The following is a 16,338-nucleotide window of genomic DNA, read 5'->3' as shown; positions in this document are numbered from 1 at the left end:
GTTGATTTGTTATTGACTGAAGCAGTTCTGCTGCCTTCCCTCTTAAAGCTAACACCAGAGCAGTCGCTTTCTCTTCTTCAGTGTTCCAGTTATTAACCTTGGCCGCTGCCTCAAACTGTCTTTTGTAAACAGTCCATGAGATGGATCCATCAAACACAGGCGGCTTTATCTTCCCAGAGATTTCGGGCACTAATGTTTTTGTTCTAGTACCCCGTTCCTTACTCAGTTGTTATTGGACATGAGTCCTTCTCTTCCATTTCTTTTTCCACAGTGTTGACTCTCTGATCAATCTTCTCGTTCATAGAGCTCATCTGTTCATTTACTTTTTCATTCATGGCGTTTATTTTCTTGAGGCTCTCCTTCATTAAGTCCATCTGGCCCTGCATGTTACTCAGGATCTCTGTCATATCTGAGTTTAATTCAAATATGTATTCATCTGGATCTTCATCTTCTTCAATAAGGGCCTGTCTTAGGCGTTCTGTTAGTGTTTCTTTGTTACCGTTGAGCTGCAGACCTCTCTCGCGAAGTTCGTGCCTTAATTCTTTGACCAACAGCTGGTTAAGTAGTTTCTTCGAAGACATTTCAGCCAGAAAGTATCCCACTTCTGACACCAATTGTTACGTATTTCTGATCTTCCGGCTAAATGTACTAGTAGGCACACAAATAAAATAAAAAACACTGCAAAGAACTTGACGACTCAACTTTAAGCTTTATCTAACTTTATTGAATAATAACTATAACAATTCGTCACTGTAACATGTAGCGTATACGTCTTACATCGACTGTATCGACTGTAACGGCTCAAGTCCACTCTCTTCTACTGTCTCGCACAGTAGACAACAGTAACGACGACTGTACTGACTCTTTTTACATGAACTCTCTGGTTTATATAGAGTCCCTAATCGTTTGTCCAATATTGCAAAAACACTTCTAGTATCCTCTGGAACAACACGGGAGGAAACATTACATCCTGTCGTTGTTTATACATGTCGATTCCAGAGGACACCTGCTGCATTGTCATTTCGCCGAGGTCACACCTAACTGTCACTGTTCATTTGTCACACTGCCCCCCTTCGTAAATCTGTTCGTCCTCTGGAACAACACGTGAGTGCACGTCATATCCTGTCTTTGTTTACACGCATAGATTTCAGAGAACACTCGGTGCTGTGTCATCTCGCCGGGGTCACACATAGTGACCTCTACCTGTCACTGTTCATTCGTAACAATATCATGGGGAAGATCAAGTCTCTAGATCTAATTCGCAGGAATTTTTTTTTAATTTAGAGGTCCTAAAATTCATATGAATGAATCTGTAACATATTGGTATTATATGTACATTTGCACACTAGCGCGTCAGTGATACACCGCTTGTGTTTACGTAATAAACAGAGTTTCTAATATGTCTTCCCTCTTAAACACTAGTTTGTTATTTGTGTAATACGAATATTCTACATTGTGTCAGAGTAAAACTTAAAAGCTGTCCAGACAAAGGTTTTTATTAATCTAATAATGGCTTCTTTTTATTTTGAGCAACCAATCAAGAGTTTTTAAGGTTTCAACAGCAGGTAAGCTTTTGTAAATTTGTTTCAAAGGACCGTTAGCTGGTGCCGATAGTAAACAAAAAGCCGGATGGCTGGGAATGTGGATAGGTCAACAAGGCCGTGAAGTTTACAAAACTCTTCTCATTATGGACTGGCGAGTATGACAATCCAGCGCGGTAAGAACCACGAAAAGGGAAAATGTCCAGCAATAGGAACCACATGCAATTTCTGCAAAAAGAAAAACCAATGGTTTTAAATGTGCAGAAAAAGACGCAACGTCACTCTGGTAGAAGATGACAGCCACAGTGATGGAAATGTTGTACCTGTTAGCACTGCAAGTAGCCAGTCTAAGAAGAGTAAAATTGATAACGTCAACGTCATTGAAGACAAGTGGACTGTAAAACTAGTCGTGCATGGCAAGACATTAATTTTTCGTATCGACACTGGTGCAAGATGTAACATTCTTGTCAAGTCAGAGTTTGAAAAGCTCAAAGACAAAGTAAAACTTGCTTATTCTGCAAAGTCACTCAAGTCTTACAGTAACCATGTTAATAAGACTGTAGGAGCAGTGGTGCTACCTTTGAAAAATAATATCCAAGAGGTGAAAGCAAGGTTTGAGGTAGTAGACATTAGCCAAGAGAACATTTTGAACAGAAGGTTTAGGACTACTACAACGGATAGACAGCATAGAATCCAAGGCAGAAGACGAGTTACAAAGAGAATTTCCTGAAATGCTGAAAACAACTGGAACACTGCCAGGAGAATACAAGATTCAGTTACAGGACAATGCTAAAGGAGTTACCCATCCACCACGTCCCTTAGCAGCATCGCTACGCAATAAAGTTGAAGAAAAACTTAAAGAAATGCAAGCTGATGGACTTATTACTCCAGTACATGAACCTACTGAATGGGTTAGCTCCATGGTTGTTTCGTTCAGGAATGACAAAGTTGGAATATGTATTGATCCAAAAGATCTCAATAAAGCAATCAGACGGGAACATCACCCCATGAAAATTATTGAAGATGTGATCACTAATATTCCATATTCGAAGATATTCTCAGTTCTCGATGCCAAGTCAGGGTTTATGGAAATAAAGCTTGAAAGAGAATCTTCATTTATCACAACTTTCAACACACCCCATGGAAGATATAGATGGTTACGATTACCTTTTGGAATCGAATCAGCGCCAGAAATTTACCAAAGAATTATGAATGAAATGCTTCAAGGTATTGAAGGAACATATGTCATCATAGACGACATTCTAGTAGCTGGTAGAGATGTTGAGCATCATGATCACATTTTGAAACAAGTCATGCAAAGAGCAACGGAGTACAATCTAAAGCTGAACTATGACAAGTGCAAGATAAGGCAAAATAGAGTACCTTATATGGGCCATATCTTGTCAGAGAAAGGTTTAGAACCAGATCCAGCAAAGATAAAGGCAATTATTGACATGCCAGATCCTCAAGATAAAGATGGAATCAGAAGATTTCTAGGTTTAATTCAGTACCTAGCAAAATTTATTCCAAATCTAAGTCAAGCAGATGCTCCAATACGAAAGCTTCTAAAAGATGATATAGAATTTCAATGGAATCATGAACAAAACAAGAGTTTTGAAGAATTGAAACATCTTTGTACAAACCCTCCAGTTTTAGCATATTATGATGTCAACAAGAACGTAGAAATAGAATGTGATGCAAGTAAAGATGGCCTGGGAGCAGTATTACTCCAGGAAGGTCGTATAATTGCATACGCATCAAGAGCTCTCACGGATGCAGAAACAAGATATGCTCAAATTGAGAAGTAAATGCTTTCAATCGTGTATAGTACAAGCAAATTTCACTGCTACATATTTGGTAAAGAAGTAACAGTATATAATGATCACAAGCCTCTGGAGCAAATCTTCAAGAAACCTCTATTGTCAGCACCAATCAGAATACAGAAGATGTTAATAAGACTACAGTGGTATGATCTGAAAGTCTTACATAAAAGGCAAGGAAATGTTTATCTCCGATAAACTTTCTCGTGCACATCTAAAAAATACTGATACACAGACATGTGAATTCACAGATGATTCAGTGCATATGATCTCTGTAAGTGATTCAAAATACATTGAAATTCAAGACTGTACAAGCAAAGAACTTTCAATGCTTCGGGAAGTAATTATGACTGGTTGGCCAGACACAAGAAGCGAGACTCCAATAGAAGTCAGGCCATATTGGGATTCAAGAGACCAGTTATCAACTTCGGATGGTATTATATACAAAGGTCTGAGAATAGTCATGCCACCGAGCTTACGTAAATACATGCTAAATCTGATTCACAATTCTCACTTAGGAATAGTCAAGTGTAAGCAGAGAGCCAGAGAAGTCATGTATTGGCCAGGTTTGAATGCAGACATTGAAGTGACAGTTAGGGATTGTAGCAGGTGTGCTGAACATCAGAATCAAAATGTGTCAGAACCGCTAATGCCTACCAAGACACCAGACCTTCCATACAGCATGGTTGGGTGTGATCTGTTTAACTTTGTGTGTATATAGTGTGTGCTTCTAGTTGACTACTTCTCAAAGTTTATTGATGTCAAAGAACTGTCACAGGAAACTACATCAGATATCATCGAAGCAAGAGGAGTATATTCGCATGCCATGGAATACCTAGAAAGTTAAGGTTAGATAGCGGGCCACAGTTCGCTTCAAGGGAATTCCTGAATTTCTGTAAATCATACGGATAGAGCATGAAATGTCGAGTCCTCATTTTCAGATTTCAAATGGCGAGGCTGAAAGAGCTATTCAGACAGTGAAGAAACTGTGGAAGAAAAGCAAAGACAAATTTCTGTCGCTATTAGACTACAGAACTACTGCACTGATTAATATTAATTTGTCGCCAGCACAATTACTCATAGGACGCCGACCCAGAAATCTGTTACCTTCGAGCGAGGAAATACTCACACCTAAGACACCAGATCTCAAGGTGGTGAAGAAACTCTTTAACTCCGAGAAACAGTCTGAGAAACATTATTATGACAAGAGGAAAGGAGTAAAGAGTCATAATCCACTACAAGATGGAAATGCAGTCAGAATGCAACTTAATTCTAAGTGGAAACAGGAACAGTAGTTTCGAAACAATCTAAGCCTAGATCATATAATGTCATAAGTGGAAGTCAGGTCTACAGAAGAAACAGGAAACACATCAGAAAGTCTTCTGAGCAAGCAAACAGATTTGACTATAATTATGACTTTCCAGATGACATTTCAGAACAACTGGAACCACAATATCTAGAGAGTCCAAGATTACAAACTACGCTAGATTTAGAGCCGTCACTACACACTGCTTTTTTTAACACCTCTAGACCACATGAACCTTACGTAACACGCTCAGGCAGAAGAGTTAACAAACACAAGAGACTTGATTTGTGATGAACTGATTTGACTTTTTAGTTGACTACTTTGTTAGTTATTCTGATAGATAGATTTTATGAATTAAAGAAGAGAGATGTAACATATTGGTATTATATGTACATTTGCACACTAGCGAGTCAGTGCAACACCGCTTGTGTTTACGTAATAAATGGAGTTCCTAATATGTCTTCCCTCTTAAACACTAGTTTGTTATTTGCGTAATACAAATATTCTATAGAATAGACTCTACTAGACAGTCTAGACCTAGGACCGTCACCCAGGTCCTCATGTTGTCGTTGTCTATACTCACAGACCTATATATACTGTTACGTATTTCTGAATCTTCTGGCTAAATGTATTAGTAGTGTAATGACACAAGATGCGTAGAAGTTGATGTTAATCGGGTTTTTCCTAAGTGATGTGACGAGTAATAAAAGAGCAGGATTACGAACAAGAAGAATAACGGACAATACGCCTTAGAGGACGACGCTAGGCTAGTGACGACAAAGGACTGTGCCCTTTTTATTGTTCATTAAATTGTTGAAGTTATCAGCCTGCGTTATCAAGTATATTATTTATTCATTCTGTTGTTGTGTCTGCTATGAACTCGCATGCACCATTAACATATTTAATCATCAACAAAATAGACCATCAACAGTAGGCACACAAATAAAAACACTGCAAAGAACTTGATGACTAAACTGTCAGTTTCATATAACTTTATTGACTATTAACTCTAACAATTTGTTACTGTAACATGTAGCGCAGAAGACTGTACAATATCTGTCAGTTTACAGTTAGCTATACTTCGTTGCAATTCATCTCTTCTCAACTTGCATCGAGCCGTATTCCACAGAACAGACCAACGACACACTTCCCAGTGTCGCTCCAGGTCTCCCAAAGCTGAACCAAGTCGTACTCAAGTCTACCGAATCAGAGCCGCACACGTCTTACATCGACTGTATCGACTGTAACGGCTCATGTCTACTGTAAGTCGCTGTATAGACTTTAACGACAGTAGTCCACTCCAGTTAACTCTACCCTAGTTAACTTGCAACGAGTCGTATACATCTCTTTTCTACTGTCTCGCACAGTAGACAACAGTACCGACGACTCACTCACGACTAACTTTCACATTAACTCTCTGGCTTATATTGAGTCCCTAATCGCTTGTCCAAAGTTGCACAAACACGGCTAGTATCCTCTGGAATAACACGTGAGGAAACGTCACATCCTGTCTTTGTTTATACATGTAGATTCCAGAAAACATCGTCTGCAGTGTCATCTTGCCGGGGTCACAAGTTGTGACCTCTATCTGTCACTGGACATTGCTAGTACCTTCTGGAATAACACGTAAGGACACGTCACATCTTGTCTTTGTTGATACATGTACATTCCAGAGAACAGAGAACCCGCTGCTGTGTTATCTCGCCGGGGTCATATGTTGACCTCTACCTATCACTGTCATTTGTAACAATATGTATATTCTAGTAAATACATACATACTAGACATATTTTACCCGCGACCCGCGGGTCTTTATTTGCGTATTACTGTCGATATACATAGTGTAACATAGTAGGCCTATACATACGCCAAACATTCTTTTTTATATATTAGATGATTTTATATAGATAGATAAATAGATTAGATAGATAGTTCATATTTCCATGGCTGTACTACTATTTAGATTTTTAGATCTAGATAGGCTCTAATTACTAATATTAATATTACATAAATATAGATCTAGAATCTAGATCTACGTATGATTATGTCCTTCCTATTACATATATATGATTTATATCTATCTAATATATAAAGCAAAATGTGAGGCGTATGTATGTATGTTTGTCCCCGTATAGAAATCAAAACCGTTTATTGACCGATCTTGATAAAACTTGGCAGAAATGTTCCTTGGATACTAACTTAGACCGTAGTGTATGTATTGTAGCCCTAAAACAAACATAAGACCCTCAAAAAAAAAGTTGACCAGCTCTATGAAAGCATTATAACTTCATCGATCTAGGCCATGTTTACATGAGAAAAGATATTTATATTGATCTAGAATCTAGATCTAATTTTAAGAACTACACTTTGCGCAGATAGTTTTTTACTTTGACACATGAAAATACAAAATATAGTCCATTGATTTCATTATTTAATAAAATTAACCTTCAAATTTGTGTTTCAAAAGCATTTTTTTTTACATAAATTCGATCCTTATATCTGCGAATGTAGAATTCCTGATAAGCATTCCGTAATGTCTACTAATGTTACACGTCGTTCTATTCCTAGGTCTAAAACTCTTAATTAAACTCTAAGATGTTATAACTTCTCTTCGCAAAGATAGTTTTATACTTAAACACATGAACATACTAATTATAGTCCATTCATTTCATATCTTAATCAAATTAACATTCAAATTTTTTTTTTCTAAAGCATTTTCCATGCATTCGTTCGCCCTAAAGCTGCGAAGCTGTGTTAAGATATATTCTAATAGTTTCATTCATTCGCGTACATCTAATTAAAAAGGTCACGCATGCGCACGTGCAAAATGAACTCTATCCAAGCCAATATTTAACTCTGGATTACTCTAGATCTAGATCTAGATCTATGACTCTATGTCTAACTCAAGATCTACTTTATTCTTTTAAACATGAACATACAAAATTAAGTCTATTCATTTAATTTTAATCAAATATATGTAGGCCTACTAGCAGTTGTTTTTATTTTGATAGCACAATTCACTCATACTATTTTTACGCATTCGCTTTACTTATAATAACATTATTATTTCGTTTAATTGTTTACAAACCACTCTCAGTGACTCATCGACAGTTATACGCAAACATAAAACCCGCGGGCCGCAAGTAATATATGTCTAGTACTAAATATAACTTATATAGTAACATAGAGTCTAGATTATATCTATCTAATTACTAAATTACTAAATACAAAAGTCTATAGATCTTTATAAGTTAAATTGGCCTTCTTCAATCTAGTAAAGACTTTAGTCACTATAAAGTCTATATAAGTTATAACTTATATTAAATAATATATAAATTATTATAAATATAGGCCTACTCTGTCTATACGTAGAGGCCTACTATATTTAATACCTATATAATCTATTTGTAGAAACAGACAAAAATCTATATAGTATATAGATTATATATCTATAAATTAATTATTATTAAACGTGACATTTTCAACTACATGTATTAAATTCTCTCTCTCTCTCGTTTAATTCCAAACTAGTTTTCATAATTTGGATGTTCCTTTTGTTGCAACTTCACCCCCTTCCTCCCATAGACGCTTATAAATAATAAATCTTTTCATGACTCTCTCCTCCTTCCTTTCACTGCTTGTTTGATAGGTTAAAATTGTGACCGTATACGCTTACTTATTACTACTAGAGATCTAGGTATATATTTATTGTATAAAATAGAATATTATATAAAAATAAAATATATATCTATATAGATCTAATATTGATTTTAGAAAGAGGTCTTGATTTACTTCATTTGATTACATCTAAATCTAGAGTCTAGAGACCACTGGCGGATCCAAGGGGGGGGGGGGTAGGGGCAATCGCCCCCCCCCCCAATCGGCCGACCCCCCCCCCCGAAGGGGGGGGGCGGACGAACTTTAGTATAAAATTCACACGATTAGTATACGAATTTATTATGTTAAAAATAAATATTAATTATATATATTTCAACCTATTTTAAATTATTTCGCCCCCCCCTCTAGTATGTTGGCTGATTTGGTGGGGTCGGGAGGGGCGATGGTATCAATCCCGCCCCCCCCCCTTACACTTTCGAGTTGGGGGGGCGGTCAAATTTATTTGTAGAAATCACAGCTTGCTAACAAAATCAATTAAATATCTATATCATTAAAACTTGTTATTGATATTTTAACCGATCTTTTTATTATGTCGTTCCATGTTTGCCGATTTGGGGGGGGGGGGGGGGAGGGGGGACGAATACCTCTACTGCCCTTCCCACCTAAACCCTTTGAGTGGGGGGGGGGCGGTCCGTTTTTATGGAGAAATCATGGTATTTTGGCCGATTCGGTGGGGTGAGGGGGGGGGCGATTGCATGTACTGCCCTCCCCACTCTAGCCCTCTGAGTGCTGGGGGGGGGCGGTCCTATTTTTGTGGAGAATCAGTTTGTGAATAAAATTAGTTGAATATCTATATAATATAAACTACGTATTGATATGTGACCCATTGTATATTATGTCGTACCACACTCTAATCTCAAATTGTATCATTAGTAATTTTAAATGAAAAAGGGTTGTACCAGGTGGGAGGGGCGATACATGCAATCGTATTTCCCCCATCGAACAAATCAATACTTTTTCTTTTTGTATTATAGTTAAGAAATTACAAATTTAAAAAAAATCTGTCATTAATATAATTTATATATACTATAAATTAAATTCTTATATCGAGTCGCCCCACCTCTATTCTTTAATGACAAATGCAATCTTTAGCAGAAATTATTAAAGGAACGAGGATTAATCGTTTTCACTCTACCGCCCCTCCCATTACCAGACAGAGTTTTTTGTAATTTCACTTCAATTTATCATAAGTATTTTAATAAAGACTTTGCATTGGAAAAGTTAGAATTCAAACGAAATTTTTCAGTATAAGAGTCATGATTGAGATGAGTTTTAAACTGAAATAATGTTTTTATAGTCGCCTTTTCCCAACCTTTACTCAATCTGATATTTTTCTAGCTAAAAATTTTGGAACTATAACTCACAATTCATACTACAGTTTTCTTGAATACTATTTATCGAAATATTTTTTTTTTCGGCGGCGATCCTCAAAGCAAAAATCTAAATACGTGGGGTATCCTATCTTTTCAAGGAACAAATCGGTTTTACTTGCAATGTATTATGGGCCTATAAATTAATATTAGAATATTTTTTAAGTACAACATTATTCGAAAGGTCCTTTTTTTAATAGTATGAATAATGAGCTTTAGGTCAGGAGAATGCATTTCTGCAGTGAAGAATGCAAGAAAACGCTTTTGGCGTCAGGGCTTCGCCCCGAACTCCATTTATGAATAATGAGTTTTTGATGTCAGGAGAATGCGTTTCTTCAATGAAGAATGCAAGAAAACGCTTATGGCGTCGGGGCTTCGCCCCGAACTCCATTGATGAATAATGAGCTGTACTTGTCAGGAGAATGCGTTTCTGCAATGAAGAATGCAAGAAAATGCTTATGGCGTCGGGGCATCGCCCCGAACTCCCTTGATGAATAATGAGCTGTAGATGTCAGGAGAATACGTTTCTGCAGTGAATAATGCAAAACAAAGCTTTTGGCGTCGGGGCTTCGCCCCGAACTCCATTGATGAATAATGAGTTGTAGATGTCAGGAGAATACGTTTCTGCAGTGAATAATGCAAAAAAACGCTTTTGGCGTCGGGGCTTCGCCCCGAACTCCATTGATGAATAATGAGTTGTAGATGTCAGGAGAATACGTTTCTGCAGTGAATAATGCAAAAAAAACGCTTTTGGCGTCGGGGCTTCGCCCCGAACTCCATTGATGAATAATGAGCTGTACTTGTCAGGAGAATGCGTTTTTGCAATGAAGAATGCAAGAAAACGCTTATGGCGTCGGGGATTCGCCCCGAACTCCATTGACGATTAATGAGCTGTAGATGTCAGGAGAATACGTTTTTGTAGTGAAAAAAAGCAAGAAAACGCTTTTGGCGTCGGGGCTTCGCCCCGAACTCCACAAGAGAACCTTAAAGACCTGCCCCAGTTGTTTTGTTTTTGTTTTTCGCCGAAGGTTGAGAAATGCTGCTTTTTTTATTCTCAAATATATATATATATATATATATATATATATGTGTGTGTGTGTGAGTGTGTGTGTGTGTGTGTGTATGTGCTGTACGCACGTTTATGCGTAGGGTTAGGGTTTACTGGGCGTTAGGGTTAGGGTTTGGAAAAAAATCGCGCCCCCCCCCCCCCAGTCCAAAGTTCTGGATCCGCTAGTGCTAGAGACGTAGTTTTAGGTAAAACTTCCCATCGAATTTCGAAGGATCCTTTCGAAGAATGTTAGAGAGGGAGAGAGGGTCAGTGACCGGGCGCTCTGCTAGTACAGAGCGCGCGCAGGTAAGGTCACGTCAGTACGTCATCATACGTGCGGATAGACAGTTGACCTGAAAAACTTGGGCCTTCTATGGGAAGTTTTATATCTATTCTATTGACTATTCTAATCTAATCTAGATCTAGAGTCTATAGTAGACCTAGTTTCACCGTTTATTCATTGTAGAATAATACTAGACTCTAGAATTAAATAGAATGTTAGATTCCTTTCATCTTTGGGGTGTATTATTTATTCAAGAATTGCAGTTGAACTTTAAGGTGAATCTACTAACTAAAATCTACTTGAATATTAAAAATATTTTTAATATTAATTTTAAATTTAATTAATATTATAATCTACATTTAGATTTAGAGAGAATATTTTAGATCTATTATTTAAAAATAATTGGAGCTAATCTAGATTAGAGTTAGAGTAGTTTATGCTATTCGGACACCTAATACTACTAATAGGCCCAAATTTGAAAGTTTGACTTTGACAGCGCATTAATGATAATAATCATATAGATCTAATGATTATTTGACAATGGTTCGACATAGAGACATAGAAAAGAAAATTAAGTATAGTCTGTATAGTCAAGTATAGTGTGTTTGTTACAGTATGACTGAGTATGTATTAAGTGTGTATGTTACAGTATGTGTATAGTAGAGTCACTATATAGATTGCGGAGCAGGCATGTTTGCGGAACAGCTCGTCAAAATTAGTTAAAATCTACTTTATTTTGAAATTTTCTGCAAAACTACTGTAATGGTACTGCACATGGTCTATTTCTCTACATTTCCAACATAAGGGTTTTCCTTTCACAGCAGAAAATTCTATTTGACTTCACATTATTTGATTCCGAACACCATAATTTATTTCGGACTGTCTCTATATTTTGTAGTGTAGTACAGGTTTAGATAGCCATTCTTGCCTAACTGAATCTTCTATATTCTTTCTATATTATATAGTAGTTTATTTAATTTGGACATTACATGAATTCGGACATTCGCTGTTTTTGTGGTCATTAAAAAAATAATTATTAAATTTTAATATTTATTATAAAACTAGCGCGCTGTATAATGTGCTTGTCCATTTTCCAATGATTCTGACCCAATTTCCTTCCATTTAGCTATCTTTTTATGTAAGAAAAACGAATTTCAAATTTGTTAGTTAGGTTGTTGTTTTTTCCTATGTTACCCGGATGACTTTACCTCTTCCTAGGGTTAAGACCATATTTTTTTGATTGGCTAAGTCAATACTAATGAGCCCGGCAATATTTATTCTGTTTTTGGAGCTGATTTATTTGATTCATAAGCCAAGTTGTTTGATTCCATACAAAAAGAAATTAATAAGGTGTCCGAATTATATTACGATTTTCTTACCAGAATTTATTTCGGACAGCCAGTTTTGGACATCACTAAAAATGATCTTATATTATATTTCTTGGTTTGTAGTTATTTTCTTTTCTATGTCAAACCATTGTAAAATAATGCACTGTCAAAGTCAAACTTTCAAATTTGGGCCTATAGGTGTCCGAATAGCATTTAAACTACTCTAGATCTAGTAGTATATATCTATCTAGAATCTAGTGCTATTACTATTAGTATTACTTTTAGACTAAGAGCATAGAATCAGAATGGGTAAAATTGGGTTGCCTGAGTCAGCTAGGAAAACCAATGACTTGGCAGAATTAAACATGAATGGCTAGATTGACCTAGGGACACACATAGGACATAATCAATGATAATCTTCTTTTTTTTTCAAGTAACCTCTGTATAGTTATTTTTACATATTTAACACATCTATGTTAGTATACAAATAAACTGATCGTCAGATGGGTGACTGGTCTGTTGTTTAGTCATCTCGATGGCACCGAAAGTCATCATGGGGCCCAATCATTGTGATCTTGTTTTGGATTTACACATTTTGTATGTGATGCCTAGAATTCTTCTGTAACATCTCGATAGGATTTTTCTTTCTAGTTCTACAGTTAAGGTCCCAGATTCGCCTAAGTAAAGAAATGTCGCCATGACAAGCACCAGCTATACTCTTGAATTTTCAAATTGTCTAAAACTTCGCAATAGCTGTACTTGTAGATAGTGCAGTTCTGATTTGTAATTCATGTCTTTTGTTTCAGTCAATATTTGAAGCTTTGACAAGCTAAAGCCCTAATCACTTTTGGTCATTATGTGTGGATTTTTTTTATTTGCATGCTGTACATGCTGTGAATGTCTTGTTTTATGCCCATAGATCTAGATAGTTTATTACAATTTTTATTTACTAAGTCGCTGGGTACCAGTTAACATATGTCTCTCTCTCTGACACACAGAGACAGAGACCTGCCTACTGTTACGCAAATGCGTATTCGTTAAGCGAAACCTCCCCAAAAAGACCGCCAGTATGCAAATACGAATTTAACCTGTTGCGTTATGTATTTCGTATCATTTTATTTTCCTCTCTAGACTAGCTTACGAGCGGTCACGGAAGTCACGCTAAGCCGTCCTGGGGGGTGGAACAGAAAAGGTGGGGTGAACACATTACTCCCAGATCTAGTCTATACGTTGATTGGTTCTTGAAAGCAATTAGATTTAGTCGAGAAATAAAGAACACAAGAGAGGTGGAGTGGCGGATTGGTATCAGTCCGATAATTACACCAACGCGACTCTTTAATTTTTTTTAACTTCATTAATATAAAGTAATAATTAATTAATTATTTTGGAGCCTAAAAAGTCGATCTATCTAATAAACTCTGATTCCCTTATTCCTTTAAATAATAATTTTAAAATTATCGAAGCGCCATTGATTCAAAACACATTGTAGATCTAGAGTCTAGATATCTAGATTTAGACATTGTTACGATTCTCTACATTCTAGATTGACTAGATCTACTATCTAGTACGCTTATGATCTAGATCGATAAAATCTAGATCTGTATCTAGATTCTTAGATCAAGGTTCTAGATCTAGATGGGCCTATGAAAGTTTGGAGTAGGACTAGAATTGACTAGATCTAGACTACGTTTGTAGTGAGTCCACAGGATTGGTAACATATTCCAGATCTAGAATAGATATAATCTCATCTATATTTAGACCTAATCATGACATCTTTAATCTAAAGTTTCTAAATCTAGACAATCTAGTTAGAAAATACATACATACTTACATACATTTATACATACATACATACATTTATACATACATACATACATATATATATAATATATATTATATATATGACTCTTTCTCTTTCTTTATTTTAAAAAATGTATTAGTGTAGTCTAAGTCTAATTTTTTTTATCTTTAGAATGTCTCTGGAGTAATGCTTTTCTTGTCGCATATAGGGGATCCCAAAATTGCATTCAACATATATTTTCCAGTTGCATATTATTTGCATAACTCTGTAGGAAAACGTGTTCTGTGGGCAGCAGTTATTTCAGAGTGGTTAAACTCAGTTTTAAAATGGTAATTTTTTAATCATATCACCATTAGTTTTTCATTGCATTTATACACACACCAGTGTGTCATCATACCATCTTCAATTTCATTTCACAACCAGTATGGCATCACTTTAGCAGAGAACTACTAGATCAGTGATGGGCAAAATAGGATCCAGTTAACAATAACAATTTCACGTACAACATAAACATGTAAACAACGTAAACTTTTTTTTTTTTTTTTTTTTTTTTTTTTTTATATGAGTTGGGACACTGAAATTGCAAATTTTATTTTTCACTTCTCAGTGCATGTCTATTATGGGTTTTAAAAGCTTGCACACTATTATGACCTTTGACTATTTACCAGACCCTATATCTGGAAGCCCCCATCAACTTGATAATCTGTTGTTGTGAGACACAGCTCCTTGAGTTCTGCCTGGGTTTTCCCATCCCTGCAAGGCCTGAGGCCAAGCCCCTGCAGGGAGGGGTTCCTACATATTTCTAAAATGTACCACCACTAACTGTGAGAGTGCCATTCCCCTACTGAGAAGCAGAATGGAAAAAATGGGTGGTTTATTGGAGTCTTTCTTTCATCCTTCCATTGTCCAATGCTTATTCACTAAAACATGCTGAGGGAAATTTTCCACCCCAGTTAGCCTTTCCCATAACAGATGTTTATTATTCATTACTGGTTGCATCTACTAATTAGTCATTTGCTCAAGCATAGTATTGTTTGTTTACATGTATGTTGAATATTATTTAAACAAGCAACTATGTTTCAATGTCAATGTTTGTAAAGCATTTCAACTCTTATGCTTTGAATATTTTAATTCTTAAACATTGAATATTTCAACTCTAAAACATTTAATATAAAACTTTTGATGCTGTGTTATTAAAGATAAACTTGTTCATAAATGTTATTATTGAACTACAGCTGGTCGTTTATAAAAATTATATTATTTTTCTCAACACTTCACTTATACCGTTAAAAATTAAACTCTATATTCATTCCTGACCGATGACAGAAGAAAACAAAAGATGAAGATCTCTAAAAAAAGATAATTAGGTCAGCAAAATCTTTTTCAAAAAGTTAATTGTTCTCATAAAGCTGCTACACTTGCTACTTCTGTTTTGGCATACAATATTGCTAAAACATTTAAAACTTTTTTTTAGAAACCCGTGAATCTGGTATTTACATTAATTCATGAGAAGTTTATCCCAAACTACTTTTAAATATCCGACCTAATAGTTGAGAAGCCAAGTCGAAGAACTGAATCTAGAATTCTAGATGTTCGTCTAAGAGACGATACGACAACGTAGCATCGGTTTCGCACGATTCATCACTGAAAAAGTTTGTCTCACTAAAATGTGCTTGTATGTATTGGGAGCAAATGAAGAATACTGCACAGAACCGAGTTCGGAGGATAGGTGTTGTGGTCCTTGGCTCCCCTGGGAGTGCACAGGGTTAAGACAGTAAGTCAATTATTGTGATCATCCATAACACTTGTTGCAGAGATTTCGAAAAGTTTATGCAAGAAAGATGGATTAGAAATCAATAGTCTGCATCACTTGAAATTATCAAGTAAGGATGTCTAGTTTGTAAGTCTATCAGTTTCAATTGCAGCTCTGTCTGGGCAATTGACCAATTGGCCGCTGATGGATTTTAGAAACGAAGAATATTGTTCAATCTTAACATGATCATCATCACATGGTCCGTAGATTTTGTTGGTGAATAATTTAACGAGACCACAAAGGCTCGGTTCGTTTGACCTCTAAAAACTATTGCTTTCAACCATAGTTTTGGCACCATCAGTAGTCACTCCCATTAATTTCTCCAAGGGAAAAAGATTCTCTGTGATGGTTG

At 36.1% G+C, this 16,338-nt stretch overlaps 1 protein-coding gene across 4 annotated transcripts in view; it reads left to right on the top strand.

The window, feature by feature from the left end:
* Positions 1-11,087: 11,087 nt before the first annotated feature.
* Positions 11,088-16,338, top strand: part of LOC106070948 (glucose-6-phosphatase 3-like) — a 35,129-nt gene continuing 29,878 nt past the window's right edge. The window contains exons 1-2 of one of the 4 annotated variants that reach the window (XM_056045493.1): positions 11,089-11,319; positions 14,345-14,502. In XM_056045493.1, the coding sequence (XP_055901468.1) occupies positions 11,257-11,319; positions 14,345-14,502 (221 nt within the window). In that variant the 5' untranslated portion in view covers positions 11,089-11,256. Of the gene's footprint in view, positions 11,320-12,555; positions 14,067-14,344; positions 14,503-16,338 lie in introns of those variants that run through there. The other 3 variants (XM_056045497.1, XM_056045494.1, XM_056045495.1) reach the window with 3 other exon arrangements.

Source organism: Biomphalaria glabrata, chromosome 11 (genome assembly GCF_947242115.1).
Source record: "Biomphalaria glabrata chromosome 11, xgBioGlab47.1, whole genome shotgun sequence".
NCBI classification, from domain to species: Eukaryota; Metazoa; Mollusca; class Gastropoda; family Planorbidae; genus Biomphalaria; species Biomphalaria glabrata.
This window is presented reverse-complemented; position numbering and strand designations above follow the sequence as displayed.